Source organism: Cladophialophora psammophila, assembly GCF_000585535.1.
Source record: "Cladophialophora psammophila CBS 110553 chromosome Unknown aczJe-supercont1.1, whole genome shotgun sequence".
Lineage (NCBI taxonomy): Eukaryota > Fungi > Ascomycota > Eurotiomycetes > Chaetothyriales > Herpotrichiellaceae > Cladophialophora > Cladophialophora psammophila.
Genome location: NW_006912922.1, coordinates 2,370,804 through 2,389,862, shown reverse-complemented (window position 1 = coordinate 2,389,862; position 19,059 = coordinate 2,370,804). Strand labels below are relative to the sequence as shown.

The 19,059-nt window shown below is 49.5% G+C and overlaps 6 protein-coding genes across 6 annotated transcripts; 2 read left to right on the top strand and 4 right to left on the bottom strand.

The window, feature by feature from the left end:
• Window positions 1-2,763: 2,763 nt before the first annotated feature.
• A1O5_00816 (uncharacterized protein) lies at window positions 2,764-3,204 on the top strand (the record flags this gene model as incomplete). Its single annotated transcript, XM_007741435.1, has 1 exon — window positions 2,764-3,204. The coding sequence occupies one exon, from the start codon at window positions 2,764-2,766 to the stop codon at window positions 3,202-3,204; it is 441 nt and encodes a 146-aa protein (XP_007739625.1).
• A 1,617-nt stretch (window positions 3,205-4,821) lies between these two features.
• On the bottom strand, window positions 4,822-6,948 carry A1O5_00815 (uncharacterized protein; the record flags this gene model as incomplete). Its single annotated transcript, XM_007741434.1, has 5 exons — window positions 4,822-5,642; window positions 5,699-6,151; window positions 6,206-6,329; window positions 6,378-6,664; window positions 6,714-6,948. The coding sequence occupies 5 exons, from the start codon at window positions 6,946-6,948 to the stop codon at window positions 4,822-4,824; spliced, it is 1,920 nt and encodes a 639-aa protein (XP_007739624.1).
• Window positions 6,949-8,815: 1,867 nt separating this feature from the next.
• On the top strand, window positions 8,816-10,272 carry A1O5_00814 (uncharacterized protein; the record flags this gene model as incomplete). The annotated part of the gene is made up of 6 exons (XM_007741433.1): window positions 8,816-8,983; window positions 9,034-9,403; window positions 9,451-9,568; window positions 9,620-9,687; window positions 9,735-9,765; window positions 9,819-10,272. 6 exons carry the CDS (start codon window positions 8,816-8,818, stop codon window positions 10,270-10,272), a joined length of 1,209 nt encoding a protein of 402 aa, XP_007739623.1.
• Window positions 10,273-13,247: 2,975 nt separating this feature from the next.
• On the bottom strand, window positions 13,248-13,478 carry A1O5_00813 (uncharacterized protein; the record flags this gene model as incomplete). The annotated part of the gene is made up of 2 exons (XM_007741432.1): window positions 13,248-13,357; window positions 13,412-13,478. 2 exons carry the CDS (start codon window positions 13,476-13,478, stop codon window positions 13,248-13,250), a joined length of 177 nt encoding a protein of 58 aa, XP_007739622.1.
• A 27-nt stretch (window positions 13,479-13,505) lies between these two features.
• Window positions 13,506-14,147, bottom strand: A1O5_00812 (uncharacterized protein; the record flags this gene model as incomplete). Its single annotated transcript, XM_007741431.1, has 3 exons — window positions 13,506-13,900; window positions 13,962-14,022; window positions 14,082-14,147. The coding sequence occupies 3 exons, from the start codon at window positions 14,145-14,147 to the stop codon at window positions 13,506-13,508; spliced, it is 522 nt and encodes a 173-aa protein (XP_007739621.1).
• Window positions 14,148-15,247: 1,100 nt separating this feature from the next.
• Window positions 15,248-17,236, bottom strand: A1O5_00811 (uncharacterized protein; the record flags this gene model as incomplete). The annotated part of the gene is made up of 7 exons (XM_007741430.1): window positions 15,248-16,259; window positions 16,315-16,365; window positions 16,415-16,450; window positions 16,510-16,587; window positions 16,681-16,760; window positions 16,828-17,046; window positions 17,099-17,236. The coding sequence occupies 7 exons, from the start codon at window positions 17,234-17,236 to the stop codon at window positions 15,248-15,250; spliced, it is 1,614 nt and encodes a 537-aa protein (XP_007739620.1).
• Between the last annotated feature and the right edge of the window lie 1,823 nt (window positions 17,237-19,059).

Below are 19,059 nucleotides of genomic sequence, written 5' to 3'. Positions count from 1 at the left end.
ATTCAGGTGGCTATATCACGTCTTAGGATCCTCACTCATTAATGCCGGACCGCTGTAAAACATTTTTATATTGGGCATTCAATCCGTGTGAAATTGCTCACGGCTCACTCCGCATGGAGCCAGGGGTAATGCTACCTCTGTGCTATATAACTCGACTTGTGCGGGCTACAGGAAGCGGTAGTTTGGCAGGAGTTTTGCTATCCCACCAGCGACAATGCCGTATTCACGTTCTTCTAGGGCTAGACTGCCCAAGTATTAATCCCGCCAGCACTGAGGCACGGGATGTGCAAGTCTACAGGGATGGCAGCTACGCGAAAAGTTACTCGGCCGATGTAGTCTCTCTCCACCACTCGTGGAGAAAGTGAACTAGAGTCATGCAGTCATATTTGGATGACGACGAAAGTCAGAGCATCAACGACAGACGGTAAGACTGAAGGCCCATGACTTCCCGAGTTCCAATGAGATCAACGACCTATTTGGTAACAGCAGGCTGCGGACACGACGAGCGGAGACAGCCGGAATGAGGGAGGTGTGCGCTCATTCAAATTACTCATTTCTACCACAGGACCAGGGACTGGCGGGATGCATTCGATCAGCGAGCGCTATATAAGCTGACATATCATAGCCCAACCAAAATATCACACTGAAATTGCGGCGAGAAAGGGACCAACTTCGTGCCTCAGTAAGGCTTGACCTGACCAACAAGGCTGCGTTCACCTGGACGGCATATACCTGTCATCTCGAAGAGAGGTTTGAACGGCGGGCGGTGAAAAGCAGCGTCCACTGAAATTCTCACACTCGATAATTAATGTCGGTGGCAGCTGGCCTTGGTTGCTGAAGCTGCCAGCAACAAAGGATGGTAGGATCAAAGACTAAACCGTACCTTGGCAGGGTTCAAGAGCTCCACGCAGTCCGACGTCCCACGAGGTCCGGAGTACATGACTGTATGGTTAACTAGTCTATAACACGCCCTAGTTGACTGCAAAGATGCACCAGCCTCATCCCTAGCTAGGGACAAAGGACTGGATTTTCAGTAACTGGTTCCTCCAGCCTGGTAGTTCAAATCTCTTCTCATGCATATTATCTGCGGACCTACTCTTCTCCATGTCATGTCGGACTAACATCGCGCTTCTGCGATGCACGATGTCTTTAATCAAGTCCTCTGCATAAAGTCCACTTCCGCATTCCGTGCGAGTGTCTCCTAGCCTATCAATCTTCCAGGGGTATCGGTTGTTGGCTCCCGGCATCCCGAGTCCGTTGACTCCCCCGGAGACATTGGACAGGGCAACCTGCTCGTGCAGGTTGGCCGCAAGGCGCACCAGCACAATCTCGAGCACTGCCTCAGTTTCAGGGCGTCGAGCAGTACGTTCAATCTCTCAGAAATACGTTCTCGCGCAGGATGCTTTCATTTTCAATGATCGAAACCAGCTTCTTTCTTCGCCTCTAGAGACGCTATGGAACCTGTTGGAGTGTCTCTCGGAGCTCTAGGACTCGTAGCGCTCTTTCTACTTGCATCGACTGCTTCCGTCTCATTGATACCGCCAAGACACAAGGGCGAGATTTCGAGATTTTGCTCACAAAACTCGATGTTGAGAAGACCCGGCTCTTGCAATGGGCTGATGGTGTTGGGCTGCTGAGCTCGGACCCGCGCAGTCGACATCTCCTGCTGAATGATGCAAATACTGTCTCTGTTGTCGAAAGAGTCCTGCAATCCATCACTGTACTCTTGACTGATTCTGACCAATTACGAACAAAGTACGCATTGTCCGAAAGTTGAGTGTCAGCATTCAGACACGACGCCAGTCAACCAGATTGTACTTAGCGGGCCCCGATTCATCAGGTTCAGAGCCAGTCTCGCCAATTTCTACCACCGTGCGTCGATGCGAAAAAAGAAGACAAGCCAACTGACCAAAGCGAAATGGGCGATCTCAGATCGGCAGCTGTTCGGAGAGTTAGTCAACGATCTCCATCGCTTTGTCGACAGCGTGTGCTTTCTTGTTCCGATTATGCCTTATTTTCGGAATCTACTAGTCAAGGAGGATATAGACCGTCTACCAAACGATCTGGGAAAGTTGCGACTCTTTGAGGAAGCCTGTTCAAATCTAGCAGACGAATAGTCTGAGGCCGCGACAAATAGGCGGGAGGAGAGTGAGAGGGCTTCTGAAAATGGGGCACGGATTGCAGAATGGCTGCTGGAAGTGTCAACGGTGGACGACGAGATTGATCGAACGAGCATGAACCCAATGCTTTCTTACGCGGAAAGATCCGAACAATGGCCAAAATCCCAACCCGCTCTCTTGCGCCCTTCACGGCAAAACTTAAGAACCCAAGTGGCAGAATTTGAGCGTAGCCTTATTGCGTACGGGATCATTCGAGACAACAGCCGCCTGCTGCCCGAACCTCTTCCGGAGCCTAACAATATTGCGCAAATCAGAGACTACCTGGTCTCCAGACCGGTCTCTCTCTCGTTACAACAATTCCGACAGTGACAACATGCCTCAGAGTACTTGAACGAGCAGGAAATCTCGCGTCTCTTCAAATCGTTCATGCGATTATCGGTGGAAAACTTTTTGTGCATCTGCGATATGGCGTTCAACGGCCTCGAACCAATTACAGAGGACGAGTGGTGCTGCGCAAGACCAGACTTGTACTGCGGCTCGGAATACTGCGAACTTCGTCCGGAGATTCATGAAGAATTGCGGGGGTACATTCAGCCATCAAAGCGACAGGAGTCTCTGATCCTCCCTAACTTTTTTCTTGGAAATGTCTAATGCAGGAAGCCCTGGTAAAAAGAGGTACAGCGCCTATCACTATGGTATCCTGGGTGCTCGCAGCTTTCTTGCCTTACAGTCATACGGTGGAAATTACGCCTTTGATGGCAAAGCGTACACCTTGACGGCAATATACAACGATGGAACGCTACGCATCTACGCGACTTGGCCAAGCGGACGAATTCCAAGCCTATCGGAAGGAGTGAATCCCCTGAAGCAGATACAGTACGACACGATTCTTGTGGCAGGCTGGGTGATTGGCAGCTCTCTCCAGGCGTGGTGTGAGGCTTTGACGGCTTTACGTGGTGCTGTTGAACGTACCGCTAGGTGGAGAGAATCTCTGATTGCTGCCGCCAATGCCCATACTTTGGAAGACTGTACGTCTGGGAGCATCAGCGATAGGACCGTCATAGAAGACAGGATGGCTTTTTAGGACTTTGATTCTCAGAAGATCTTTAGCACCTATGAATGCAAATCGTTCATAAAGTCCACCTTGCGTTCGAAAAGAAGCGTTTAAGTGCGCCTTTCGTGGTTGAGTAAGCGACGACCGCCGATGGGCACCATGATGGCTTTGGTCATTGTCTCCACCTCTCAAATTACCACAGTGCCGACACCAAATTTCTCGCAGCTCGTCGCCGACCAAATGTTTCTACGTCACTCTGATTACGAGGTTTCTACGATGAGGCTAAGCAAAAAGACACAGGAATGGGGAGTTGAAGATCAGAGATCCTCGAAACGGGCCTTCAAGCGCTCCCGTAGGAACGTTACTTACGAAGTGGTTGTAGTAACAAACTGACTGTCACTCCCTTCCCTGTTACGCATTTAACAGGTTGTCCGCCTCGTCGGCCAATCTCATTTTCCCTTTAACAATCGCCCTTTGACGATTGGACATGAGATCTTTGCAAGACATATGTTAGACACAGCCTTGGACACCCCGTGGGAGCCATGTAAGGAACGCTGGAAGGGAAACTTAGCCGAGCACAGGCTGAACCAGCGGCAAGGCTAGACAAGGTCACGTGTTACCCGAAATAGGAAAGAACGGAATGGTGGAATATTGGAATAAGGTATGGCGAGCATACCGGCATTCCGACATTCCTCTCCCCCTACCACATTGGGAAGAACCTCACGACTATATAGCTGAGCCCACCTCCCCCATAGTTACACTCCCTTCGTAGCCAACTCATGTTAACTATTGGACCATACAGTTCTTAGTGACAATTGATTGCTCATACCTTGCGTGATCCACAACCAGTTCATACTATTCAAGGCTTGTTACTGAGAACCCTAACCCAGTTAGGACCCGGTAGGAACCTTAACAACATATCGGGACGAAGTTCGCGGCGATTCCACCGCCGTTAGAGGCAATGACATGGCGGGTACTTCGATGTCCCAAGACGGACTCATCAAGCTTGTTCGGTCGGAGAAGCCGCCGGTCTCATGCATTTCTGGCCGACGCCAGAGACGGCCGTAATCTCCGTCGAAGCAAAATGGCATGCTCGCTATACGAGGATAATCCGTGGTCACGCCGGAATCGCAGATATTCAGAATAATAACCCTTTATTTTCTATATTTAACTACTCGTTCCTTATCTTTAATTAATTCTATGATATCTCGAGTAATTCGTATCGAAGTGAGAGATAGTATAATACTCCGAGCTAAAGAAGATCTAATAAGTTTGAATGAAGTTGTCAAGTCTCGTCGACTATCTATAGGCTTCAACGGTGTTTAGAAGGGGTCGCGGAGTATCGTCGAAGATCCTACGGTCGATCTTATGTAGAACTCGTCGTTACTTGATAGCTGTATTATTTTCTGCAATTACTCTCGAAAGCCCCCGTGGGCTGTGTGGGACAGCAAATTTTAGTGACTTAAGGGTAGATTCTCTATTGAATGGCGATTCTGTAGCGACCTCTGCACAAATGTGAGCGCGGCTGACCGCCTCGCTGACGCCTTGGCACTGCTTGGAGTATATCTTTCAGCAACAGTGTGGCTAGGTAGCATGCATGATAGGTGAAGCATAGACAGAATGGAGTGTTCCCGTAACAACAAATGTTTAGGCACGCTGTTTAATAAGATCGGCAGCCTTCTCAGCCACCGCGTACATTGTAGCTTGCAAGTGTGCTGCAGGGATGATGGGCAAGATCGAGCAGTCCACGATGCTGAGCTTCTTGGTGCCATACACCAGCAAGTCCGAGCTGACCACACCTCCAAGACTCTTTGGCATCATCGGGCACGAGCAACTAGGATGGGCGAACGTTGGGTTCAGAGCTGGAGGTCCGAAAGTCGACTGAGAAACCAACAATTTGTTAAAGATGTCATCACTAGTCTGGTATTGCGGGCCGGGGACAGTCTCGACAGGATCCAGGTAAGCAAGGGCATCACTTGCCATGAGCTGACGTGTGAAGTTGACCATCACACCGAGCTGTGCCCTGTCAAACGGATTCGTGAAGGCGTAGTAGGTGACAACTGGTTCTCCCTGAGGGTCGCTGGAGTTCAAGTAGACTGTTCCACGAGAGAGCGGTTTCTGCATGGCATTTGGGACGGAGCCAGATCCCTGGAATGGCAGTTCCAGAACAGCCACGCAGCCTTCCTTGATCTGCGCAGCGAGAATCATACGCTGCGCAAGGAAGCCCGCCAACAGTTGCTTGCTGGCGCTGTAGATCGCAGGCAGATAGTTGACAGGGTTTTGGGCCAAGAGCGAGGCGATCATGGAGGCTCCATTTTTGGTGATCATGTCGAGCGACAGGAAGCCGGCGCTGCTTCCTTGCGCCTTGGTGTATGGGCCAGTCAGGTTGTTGAGGTACAGAGCTAGTGCTTCAGCATTGTATGTAGCGTTGGCGAAGAGGATGCCGGGGTAAGGAAAGCTATTGTTCACTACACTCTGGTCAGTACAGTCGGCTTGAGGTGCATAGCACAAAGGATTGACTTACCATTCCAGTTGAGATAAGCAGTAGGATGGTCCTGGAAGTTGCTTCCTACGGCAGGGAAGTCGAGCTTGACGGGTACACCGGCGGCTGTCAGGACATCTTTGGGGCCGATGCCACTGAGCTGCAAAACATGCGGTGTATGAACACCGCCCGCCGCAAGAACAACCTCCTTATTTGCCTTGAACTGGTACTGTTTGCCAGTGGTCCTGTCCGTTGCTTTGACACCCTGAGCTGTAAGACCGCTATCGAAGAGCACCTCGGTCACCTGGTATTGAGCCAACATCTTGAGGTTCTTACGGCCAGAAACCGGGTCGTAGTATGCATTGAGAGACGACGATCTGGTCTTCTTCTTAGGGTCCTCAGAGGCAGGAGTCCAGAAAACACCAACAGCATTGCCGAGAGCATGCTCCTTGATGAAAGGAACTCCTTTTTCTTCAAAGGCATCAAAGAAAGGATCTATCTATGTTAGTGCTTGAGTTCATATCTAGGATGGGATTGCCTCATGCTTACAGTTGTCAGGATACTGGAACTCGGGATAAGACGCCTGCAATGGGCCGTTTCCGTAAGCAGACGTGTCCCAGGTGTAGTTGTAAACTGCTTCAATAGCGGGCGTAGGTGGCGTGAAATCGCTACTCTGATCTCCCCTTAGCAAGTCTCTGTATGCAATTTTGTGTCGACATACCTTCTTGAAGTAAGGAAACAGGTCGTTCCACCCCCATCCAGGGTTTCCGAGCAACTCCCACGAATCGTAGTCTGCAGCGGAAGCACGATCAAACTCCATGCCGTTGACGGTCGAGCCACCACCCGCCACTGCACCTGCCAGGACGGAATAGGTATGCCCATCCATCCCGGGTTCCGCGGCTGAGGTGATGTTGAACATGTCGGCTGTGTTGAGGAGAACAGCGTTGGCCGGCCAGAGAGTTGTATTGCTTCGATCGAACGGTCCAAACTCAAGGACGAGAACAGAGACTAGAGCACTGTCAGAGGAGTCGCAGACCTTTGAAACACCAACACTGACCGGTGCTGTTTTCAGAGAGTCGATTGGCGACTACCAGACCCGAAAGCCCTCCTCCCACAATCACGTAGTCAAATTGCTGTGCAGAACCGCTGAGTGTGCTGAGCGTGGCATTGCCGCTAGCAGTACTTACGGTGTCGGTAGAGCTGCTGGTGCTTTGTGGTAATGCGAAAGATGTTGCAAGTGTCCCAAAAGTGAAAACAGCGGAGGCGAACCCTCCCCGAAACGAAGAAGACATGATAATGAGTGACTGAACGATTTAAATGAGTGACTGAACGATTTAAATGAGTGACTGAACGATTTAAATGAGTGACTACAGGTCAGATCCAGGCCGTTGAGAGAAGGAAGGGATCAATCCACGCAGCAGCGGGAAGGCGACATAAAGTATTCTTCATGTCATGTATCCTAAGATGTATACGCGGCTTCGGCATTTACTTATCGCTCGCCACGTGGGTCAACCTTTCATTCTTTTCGAAAAGCGAGATCACAGCATTGCCCAAGCGGGATCGGTAGTGTCGTGGACTATCGAAGGTCGAGCCTGTTTCCAGAGGTGCATTTCCCCCTGAGAGACGTTGACCAACCATGATTGTGGGGGTCCAGCAGCCTAATTGTCAATGCTTTGGTGGGCCAGGAATGCTGATCTCGGGAGGAGGCGGCTAGGATATTAGGGACCGTTGCCGGCGCCGTGGAAGATCAAAGTAAGGTGTATCGAAGGAGTGAACTGGGATAAAGGGGTTGCCAGTACAAGCATTCCGCCTTGCCCCATGCCCCCTGTGTGTACTGTATGCCACTGGCTGGTTTTCCTCGACCACGTTTGTCCGAGGGTTCAAGCTTTGCATCTACGCTTGTCCTCACAAGGGTGCTTAGGGTTTGGCACCAACCAGGGACCCTTGCCCGGCGTATACCCCAGAAACGTGTGTAGTGGCCACTAAGCATATTTACCAGGCCGTTTGTTTTCAAGATGAAATGGCGAGCGGAATGATTGTGGGCACTAGCCGGCATTTTTCGGCTCAATGGTGTTACAAGCTATACCTAGCATTGTCAGGATCGGCGCAACACGAGATCAATCAAACTTTGGCGGGGAGGTATGTACCTCGTAGTTTGAAGATTGATGTAGGAACATTCGGCAGTTCAGAGTGGCCTGTAAACGCGCGCTCTGACTGGACAGAAGAAACAAGGCGTACCGGCCCTACCCCGGCCCTAGCCACGTTGGAGACATCCTCTACCCGGTAATGCAGGTCATAACAGCAGAGGCTCAGTCCTCGCGACTGCAGTTACTACAACGACCGACAAGGTATTGGCCTGGCTGGCTATTCAGGAGTTGAACGGGCATATAGAATGCAGGAGCATCAGGTGTGGTACAAAAGGTCTAGAATCTCCTTTCGAAGCATCGGGCAGATCTGACCAAGACATCAGCCAGAGGCGGCATAATCCGAGCATGGGAGGATGAGTGGGCCGCGGACCAGGTCCCGTACCGACTGGATGATCGGGCTAGCGGTTAGGAAGCCTAATCTTCCCTATTAGAGAATAGCTGGAGCAACCAGTCTGGGGAAGCTGACGAAATCGCTCGGCGATCTAATTAGCCTTGTCTGAGAATTCTTCTTCTGGGCTCTATAACCAACACCCAGTCGGCCGGCGACCCTGAGGCGGGGCTTTAACCACGACAATAAGCTTTACCCCTTCACCAGGGTCAATTACGGCGCATTAGTCCAACTTCCCAGAGACGGGGCTAAATACGCCACTGAAATGGCCAATCATGTGCTTTTCGGTCTCTATGGAGCCACAGTTGCTTGTGGAATAGTCCACGCTACTCCACGCCGACAGTATTTTCCTGCTCATGCCATGTTCATGGTTACCGGCGGCCGTCTCAGAACATGGGTTTACGGCCAAAGAAAACTCTTATGGTGATCATAGCACCACAGACCACAGAAGGTTAGACCAGAACAACCCTGTACTCATGCCAGCCACTCCTCAGACGGTGAGTTGCAGGACTGCCATGAAGCTTCGATATATCTCCTGCACCAGCGCTGCTGTCCTTTTCTGGAGCTGGACAATTCAACTTTCGTCCCATTCTATAGACAACAATCTATACGGGCACAATAGCTATGGCCGACGCGCCAGTGGTGGACAAACCCAGCCGACAAGCAGAACTAGTCGGAATGACTGTCTTCCTGACGACTTTCTCTACATTATTCGTCGCTGGCCGCTTGTATACCCGAGTTTTCTCATCGAGATCGTTTGGATGGGACGATGTCTTCATCGGCCTTGCGGCTGTAAGTTTCCTAACGCATGTCACGTTCCTCCCATCACTGACTTGAGCCAGTTGACGAGCTGTGCTAGCGAAGGCCTCACAATCGCCCAAATGAAAAAGGGACTCGGCCTCACGATATCGCAGGTCAAATTAGCCGATCTCGTGCCATTGCTCAAGTATACCCAGTTCGCTATCTTCTTGAACGGCATTGGAATGTGTTTCATGAAAGTCGGCATCGGACTCTCCCTCCTTCGCCTCAGTCTGAGCAAGACGTTCAACTACGCTGTCATGGGCTGTATAGTCCTCAGCTTGCTGGTCAACCTCATTGTCTTCCCAGGGGTTTTTGCGCAGTGTCAACCTATGAACAAACTGTGGAATCCAAGTATTGAGGGCACATGCTGGCCGAAACGAGCCAGTCTGGCGTTTTCGTACACGCAAACAGGTCAGTGCGGCAGGTCCCCTGCGTGCTTTCTTTCTGACCGTTTTCAGTGGGAAACATTGTGACCGATTTCGCCTTCACTTTTGGGCCCTTGTTCTACCTTGCCAAGGTCAAGGTTTCTCACTACAACAGATGGGCGCTTCGCGGTATCTTCCTTATCGGTTTGCTGTATGCCCATAGTCCTTACTAAGATAATTCTCCATTCTGACATGGTTCCAGGGCTACTGCTTGTGCCATTGCGAAGGCAACACAGCTTCCAAAAAACCAGAATTCAAAGGATCCTACTTGTGAGTATACATTTGTGGCGCTCTATTCTCATACTCATGATTCTTAGACGACACTGTCGACTTGACGATCTTGGTCGTGTAAGTCAATATTCTGACACCACGGTGTTCTTTTCACAGTCTGACAAACGCAGCGCCGAGCTCTCGGCTGGTCTCCTCGCTGCCGCTCTTCCTCCTCTCAAAACCACTTTCGAACGCATCCTGGTGCGTGTCTTTCGCGTGCACTCAGGTCTCACGACCCCATCTGCCACACGGTCAAAGGGACACAGCTATAACAACAGCCGGACCCTGCGCTCATCTCGCCGTCCGCCGCCCGGGAGTGCCATGGGCACTGGGTTCGAGTTTGAAGACGACATGCCGCACAGTACTACGGTGTATGTGATGGGAGACATGAGAAAAATCAAGAAGAAGCGAGAGGACGATGCCATGAGCGTCGAAGATGATCAAAAACATATCCTACACTCGGGGAGCGTCAAGACAGGCAGTGATGGCAATGAGGTTGAAGGGCCTCAAGGAGACTGGATAACGAAGACGATTGAGTATACTGTCAGCGATGCTCAGTCAATGCATGATCATGGGAAGGAATGAGAGATCCCCTGACACGGTAGCTCAAGGTGGCACAGTCTTCAATGAAATTATATAAAGCAAGTGAACCAGAGCGTGCAGGATATTGCAATCGGCAGAGGCTTACTTATGTACATCAACAGAGATTCGAAAATTCCGTCATGGAACCCAAACCTGTGTCTGGACATAACCGATCTCTACTTTTGTGTCGTCCCCGCTCGTCAATGCAATTCGCAGAGGCAGAGAAGGTTTACAAATCCCGTGGTGTGGAAGAAACACGTCGTTGGCAGAACTATGAATATCAAATCATCCTCCAGACGACGTGGGCGTATCTTAGTCACCGAGATCTCATTCTCGTCAGCTCCCCTGGATGCGTCCTGTTGCCCGTTTGATGCCTATAACGAGTAGTAAAGAATCGGTTGGTGGCCGGCTGCGGAGACCACCACTAACTCACCAATGCTGGAATTCACCCACAAGACGAATCTAGGCCAAGCCAGTGATAGCGAGAACTCCTTACCCTGCGATACATTCCGCGTCACGTCTCCTCTGCACGTGTGGTGTCCAGCCAGGGCAATGGATGGGTGAGCGAACAATGGTAACAGAGTGTGCCCCTGAAGCCCGCAGACCTATGTTACCCATCCCGGCATAACTAGGGGAAGCGGAATTTCCTGATGGACTTCATTTCGAGCATGCAGCGATCCGTTTCGAATGCGACTAAAGAAATCAGGTGAGCATGAAGGTTAATCCGTTAGCCATGACAGTGACAGCCTAGTCGCAAACCTTTCCAGAGTCGACTCCAAGCCGGCGCTCAGAGAATTACCCAGCTGACAAAGGCGTTGAGAAGAAAACAGAGAAGGTTGACGAGCGTTTTACAGAAGTCGGTGTTTTGCTGTGCAGAAGTACTTGCTATTGCATAACTCAATCCAGAATTCTCCCTGTATTAAAACTACCACGTCCGATTGGCGATGACTCGCGGAAATCGCGTCTTTCGGCGTCTCGGCTGGAACAGCACCTTGGTATCAACCACTCTGGATGGCACTCCTGCACTGCAAGACCACTTCTCTTGCAGGCCGCCAAAGTTTGAGATAGTCTGGCTCGGTCGTTCGCGAATACCAGCGCGGCCTTGTCCGTCTCGTGAGCTGCATGCACTGAAGTGGGCCTGCGCCAAGACCCAAGAACAGACCGAGATTGCTTAGCACAAACGTAAACAAGGGTGTCTATGCGGTATTGTTACTCGGTACATTGTTAGACGATAATCCGACGTCGTGACACGTCATACAGTAATTTGCGTGGTTACAGCCTGTCATTTCTGGCCGTGGAGCGCTTTACTGTATTAGTCTTAGTCATTTACCCTTGCACGCAGGCTGCGGTCTGGCCACCCATCAAGGAACCCCGAGCCTTCTTGAAACCACTGGTACCCAGTACATAAGCGCCAACCTCAACTCCCTTTACTTGTTAGTTCGTTGATGGGCTGCGAACGCACCTTCCTAATTAAATTCAGTTCAAAATGAACTAGCCTTTAACAACCGATTCTCCTGGCGACCTCCTCTGGTGTAATGGGGTGCGCAGGCCATAACCGCTAGCTAATCTGGTTGTGGTCCTTGTGCGCCAGAACAGTCAAATATCGAGATCCAAACATAATGAATACTACACGAGGCCGATGCTTGTCCCTCTAGTGCAAGAGTCTAAAATAGCATCACAAGCCACGCTTCGACAAGGTTTCTAGGCCTCTTCCGAGCCTTGCAGAAATTCAGGAGTCACCTCCTAAATCAGCCCATTTTTGTATGCAGATTGAAAGGATCTCGCTGAAGTTAGAGCTACACAGAGATATCCATGACATCACAGAATCGCGCTCAGTGCGCAATCAACGCCAACGATCCCTACTGGCGCATGCCATGCCAATTGTCGCTTCGATCGACAACCCCCCGACCATTCTAGGGCCCTACTCACCACCCTCTCGACCGCGACCCAAGCGTTCCTGCAACCTTCTTCTGCTCTTCGAGACTTTGGCCTATGCCGAGAGCGTTCTCACTCCTTTAGCAGCCGACGCCGCGACTGTGCCAAAGCTGAGGCGAGGCAAATACAGAAAGAGAAAATGGAGTGAGATTGAGCGTGAAGAGGAAGTCTTGCACTTGCGTCAGGTCTACACAAATGGCCTCGGTATAAAACTACCAATCGTTCGACTACACCAGTGAGCATAGTTTCGAGGAGATGGGCATCTCCCACCAGGGAGGAAAAGTTCTCCGCCATAGAGGGAAGTGATAACGAGGTCAGTGAGTTTCGAGCGGTGGCTCCGGTTGGTTTGTCCGCTAAAAAGGGCCGTAAGGCTCGAGGGTAAAGAGAAGGAAGAGACAGAGAACGCAGGTGGAAGGCGAGCAGCAACATGTTTATACCTTTACTCGCAAAGCCCCTTTGTTCACGCCGATACCGCCCATACCCCCATGCCGATTGCTGGAAGCCAACATTGTCGCCTAGGACACGTCAGTAGACGTGAAATGCAGCTTTTGAATTTAGTGGCAGCGCTCGACCGGCGCGTGGCAAATACAGCCCATCTAGGCGTGCACGGCAAAGTTGATGAGTTTCTCATCTCCGACAACTTGAGATCTTTATGCACTGGTAGAAGTAGGAGCTGGCTATGGCGTTGGATGACAGACATGCTTGGGCGTCTCTTTCAAAAACTTGAAGGCCAATAAGATATCAGCGAGTGATCTGCTCAGTCAAACGATGAAGCTCACCTCTTTGGGGCTTTCGAAGTCGATAGTCCATCGGGGGACTCTGCAGATTGCATAGCACAACTTCGAGATAGTGATGGTGTGTAATATACTCCTGGTGAAGACGAAGTCAGTGGCCTGCATGGAACACCCTTCAACCAGAGGCAACTAAAATTCTTCAACACGGGGATGGAGAGGAATAGACCCGTCAACGATGACCTATGATTCCTCTCGTAAGCCCACGCAAGAGGTTATGATCGATAGCTCGAATGCGTTGGTTACACCGCCTTACTGCAGGAAGTATATTTGATACGCCACAAGGAACCAGACGTCTGACGCCGATTGAGTCGCAACCGCAACCGTAGCGTAGCAAAGTAATGTGCGACGTAGATTGAAGCCTAGTTTAGTCTGTCAGGTTGCAATCCCAAGTGCCCTGTTAGAGGAGGACTCACCTTGGAACATCTCGGTCCAGTCCATACGATGCACTCCGACCTTCTCTTCCTCTATCCCTCTGAGCATCTGCGCCCACTCGACCTCGAGAACTTCTCATTGATTGGAGAGCTCTCCTCGGACTCGGACCAGAGATTGTTTTGCTTTGGCTTCGTAACGCTGGAAAAGGAGGTATCGAGGACTTTCTGGAACGAAGAAAAGTCCCACCGACAGCAGTACCGGGACAATGTACAGACAAGCCGTGGGGAGCTGGTAACAAGACTTGTCCACTCGGGTTTTGGTGGCATTGTCAATGGCCGCGCCCAGGATGGCGCCCATACTGACCCAAGGGCTGACGAGCGCAACGAGCACACCTCGCAGGTAAGCTGGAGCGACTTCCGAGACGTAGATGTTGGAAAATGTGACGAGGAAGCCGTTGGAGAGCCCCAGGAGCAAGCGCCCAAAGTAGATGGCTCCTTTGCTCGTGGTCGCAATGAGGATGGTGCAAGCGACTACATTGAGGACGCATGCGGACTACATAGCTGTCTTCCTGCTAAAGTATGATGCGAAGACACCCGCGGCCAGCGACGATATGAAGGCACTGAGCGTCAGCAATCAATTGCGGGAACACGGACTGGAAAGGCGTGAGATGTCAGTATACCGTACAGATAGTCAGAGGGAGCAACCACGTACATCTATTCCATAACCGATGGGATTTTTCGGGTTAGGATGTCCAAACACTTTCAGAAATCCCTGCATCGCTGGCAAAGCAAACAGTTAGTCGAAGCATCACATACGTTCGCCATTCCGTACCTTGCAAGCCACCGACGATGGACGTATCGAGGCCAAATTGCAAATTGGCCACGGAGACAGCACAGCAAATGATGAAACATCCTCGATTAGCCCATAGGCTGTTTCCTTAATCCGTCGTTACCATCCTGAGATTCGTTCTTTGAAAGGCTCTCTTCTGTCCCAGCAGGGTGTTGAGCGAGATATGGTGGGAGTCTTACTGCTTTTTATGTTCTCTTTACCCCCTGGCTCGGGCACGCCTTCTAAACAGACTGTGGTAATTGTGGCATCCCCCAGAGTGCCCCAGAATCGCGCCAGGCGAGCCCCACGAGTTGATACGGGTATTTTACTATACCGATCGATGCCAAGGCTCGACACAAGTCCGGGCACTTACAAGTAGGGTATGCCAAGGTGTCAACCGAGCAGAGATCTAAGTGGCCGCAGGGCTCTTATAGGGCCCAGACAAAAGGACTTCGCTTGCATAGTCGAGGGTGTTAGTCAAGGGCTTTTACCAGCACGCACGCCAGCCTGGAAAGGGAATTTTCCCGAGCAGGAGTAAGATCTGATCTATTCTAGGGCAAATACCAGACTGGCGGGCATACCACATGCGGATCTGGCTCGTGGCCTGCACGTGGATTGACAGCGATCACCTAAGTTAGACGTACATTGCCTGGCAAGGCCACATGGAGCGCCGATTGCCGCGGCTCAACCGAAGCAGAGCATCGATACAGGGGATGGAAAAAGCGGATACGAGTGCGCGCATGGATATCATGCTAGGTGTTGAGCAATTTGGCAATGACTCAGACTCATTACCTGATACTGTACAGATATAGTCAAGTCAATCACAGAATGGATAAGCTTAGCTTCGTCCGAGCTCTGTAGCCACTTTTATCGGATTTTCGCCTACCACCTTGGATCACAAATCTTCACCTACCAGACCAAGCCTCATCCCGCAGCTTGAAGGCCTAGCCCTACACTCCATGAATGGGTGACTACCATGGGTCTTTCTCGATACCATTTTCCACACATATCTCTCCCCGTCGCCGTTGTACAAAGTCGCTACAGTTTCGTCACAGGTAGAACTTCAATTCCTCCGGAATCACCTTCCACTGCATCTCATCATCCAGAAGCTGTCTAGCCTCATTCCAAAGCCGCTTGATCTTCTCTGCCTTCTCAGGCGACCTTGGCTCAAATCTTGCTGGAAACGGTACAGGCATAGATACAAGTCCAGGACTTCTCAGCAACGGATCAGGCAAGATCGGCTGTCCTGTCGCTTTGTTGGTGGCAGGAGTGGTCCTGAAACCCCATAGGAGTCGCGAAATACCCAGGAATAGTGTCAGATCTGCGAGATGAATGCCTGCACAGATACGGCGTCCCGCGCCGAAGGTAAAGTGGTCACGTTTGGACACGTCGGGGTTCTGAGAAGCCTCGAACGACGACTGCGCATCGTTTTGGAATCGTGCCGGGTTGAATCTTCGAGGATCTTCGTAGATATTAGGATTGTTGTTGACAGCCCAGGCGTTGACCACAATCTCGGCGGATTTGGGAATACGATATCCATGGTACATTTCGTCGTTGAATGTTGCGTGTGGGACAATAAGTGTGGTCGTAGGAGACCACCGAAGGGTTTCCTTTATGCAGCCCCTAACGTATGGCAAGTGCTCCCAGTCGGACATCGAAGGCACACGGTCGCCTAGGACGCGATCTAGCTCTTCCTGAGCCTTTTCCTGGACATCGGGGAAGAGCACCATAGCTTGAATAAAGGCCAAGATTGTGTTGGAAGTAGTATCGGTGCCAGCCTCCAGTGAGCCACCTGAAATGTAGGCGCCGAATCGGTCGTTGAATCCTTCTTTTGCCTGCTCGCGCAAAATTTGAACCGTGAAGCACGGCTTCTGTGTGCCATCTGCCAATCTCTCCTTAACCTCGTTCCATAATCGCAGGTAGAACGCTTCTTCCCGTTTTGTGTGCTCCACAGCCGTCTTCACACCTGGTAATAACCACTTGGGAAGCTTGCGGAAGATAGGATAGGCATCGGGTAGGTTTGCAGCACTTGACTGGATGATACTTGTGGTCTTTTCCAAGCTGTTCGGTTGCTTGAGTAACCTGCCTTAATACTGAGAGCATCGAATATACTTACATCTCGAGATATTCCCTCATTTCTGGGTCATCGTACTGTGGAGTACGCCTCCTGTAACATGATTAGCAAGGAAGCTCGAATCAAAGAATCATAAACGAACCCGTATGTCATCATCATGGTGAGAGAGTTTGTGTACCTAGGAAGAAATCCGTAGTTAGCGACGTGTTGGAAAGTTCTGGACGGGGTTAAAAATACCTTTTAGTGTGGCGGAGGAAGTGGTCTGGATTCATCAGAATGTCATAGTTCATCTTCTTGTTTTCGAGTTCAATATACCTGACCATCAAGTCAGTATGTGCGAGAGATTCTTGAAGGAGAAGGCTTGGAAGAAGATGTATGCTCGATTGCACCGGTGCTGGCAAGACTTACGGCATGTAAGATTGCGTGAGGCTTATGCTCAATAACTTATGATACATCTTCCTTTGTTTCTGCCATACTTTGCCATAAGGCTTAAAGCAACGAATCAGCATTGTCGCACCATTTGCATCACAGCTTTCGCAGCAGAGATAAATTTACCTGCAGCAGAATTCGCTCCCCATAGCTTAGGATTTCGTGGCCAATATAACGGTCACTGCGGTCATTCGTGGCTGAGGCGCGCTTGTCGAGGAGTTCTTTCACTTCCGTGTTGCCCGAAAGAATGATCATGACCTTGCCAGACCCTATCATGAGACTGTAGATCGGTCCATAGATCCTGAACCATTTCTCAAGTTGCAAGTGTACATCCTTCGTGGGCATCTGAACTCTCATTAGTAACTCACACCGTGGAATGCGATTACTCTAGACTCACCTGTAGAAGATTGCCGAAGACCGCATTAGTAGGAGGGCCTGGTGGATAATCCTTCGGGCGCCTACCTATTCGCGAAATCCTGTACAAGATGGCTGCGAACCCGACCAGGGCAAGCACGATAGGGACGTTGTAAACCATTGTGCGAATACCTTATGGTGGATGGTGTCGTCTTACAGATCGATTGCCGAAGGGCAAAGATATACTTACAAGGGATAAGAGGCCAGTAAGGCACAAATTATTATAATCGGACAACTTTACGGGAATAATACATTGGCGAGGGAGCTTAGAGTATAAAACCGATAGAGTTTTATAGGAATATAGTCGCGAGGAAAATTCTAGAAATTTAGTAATTTTACCGAGCGCGTAATAACAGCATAATAGTAAAATATATTTTAGCTAAATACTTAATAATAATACTCTTAGAGAGTAATCCGTCGTTACTCTTTAATAGTAATTTAAATTCTCTATTAATTAATACTAGTCTTATTATATAGTTCGCGTTTCTCGTTAAGATCTTAAACTCTATAATTTTAAGATATTAAGTGTATCTTTAATTCTATATAAAATATAGTTTAAATTATTTAATTATTATTACTTTCTATATATAAATAGTTAATATAAATTAAAATAATTAATAAATTGTCTACTAAAGTTATATTTCTACTAAAATAAAAAAGATATTTAAAATAATTAAAATTCGCTCTTATATTAAAGATCTATAAATAAATAATATTGAAAAATAATATAAAATAGATAGTAAAAGCTCTATATAGTCTAAAATCTCTTAATATATACTAAAAAAAAAAATTAAATATTGTAACAGAGCACTTCAGGGTTTGGCGTGCACGTGCAACAACGCACAGAGGCCTGTCCAGCAGATCGGGAATCGGGAACGCGTTTCTGGTTGATACTGACAACAACACCACCAACACCACCCAGAGAGGCAGCGGCTAGGGCTACGAACACCTAGCACAGCGGCAGCATCGAGGAACAGGACAGGACTGATAAAACACTCTCAGGATTTAGGTAGACGGCACCAAAAGCCATGGAATTCATAATACTCTGCTCAATCTGTAAAAAATGAATGGCACACTGCCAGCACTGTAAACTGTTCCGCACCTCCTCTCTGCCAGCCCATTTAGGTTTGACATGTGACTAGACAACTTTTTCACCTTGCCACCGCTCTACCAGCCCAGCACAGCCCATCACAGCACAGCCACCTTGCCTTGTTACAATATATAAAGTTTAAGATCTTAACGAGAAACGCGAACTATATAATAAGACTAGTATTAATTAATAGAGAATTTAAATTACTATTAAAGAGTAACGACGGATTACTCTCTAAGAGTATTATTATTAAGTATTTAGCTAAAATATATTTTACTATTATGCTGTTATTACGCGCTCGGTAAAATTACTAAATTTCTAGAATTTCGCTCGCGGCTGTACGTGATTTCGGTCGTATTTGGAAGGCTGACACTATCTAGCGTCGGCAAAAACACCAGAATTTGTAAGGTAGACACCTCGTTCAGAGGTCGATGCGGTCGTCCCGTGCGCCAATTAAATTCGCAACGCCTGGGGATCCTCCAGCATTCGTTAGGGAGGTGGTGGTCGGATATAAGCTTCTCAGGCAGTATGTTCAAGTGTAGCCTCGGAGTTAACCTTACAACAGTTCGTGCCTTACATTGAAAGACCCATAAACTTCCCAGGCGACCCGTAGTTAGTCGGCGGCTCAAACTCGCGCTCGCAGACCTTTCCAGTTGAGGCCGCTAGCAGACTATCATTGGACAATTCCAGGACTCAATGTTCTTCGGGATAGTCAATTGCTGTTCGCACTCAATCATTGTGATATCAACCTGTCACTCCCCGAACTTGCACGAGAACCGTGAGGTTATACTGCACGAAAAATTCATAGGCGCAATCCTGTTGGTACTCCTTCACTCGTCTGCTTTCATTGTCGC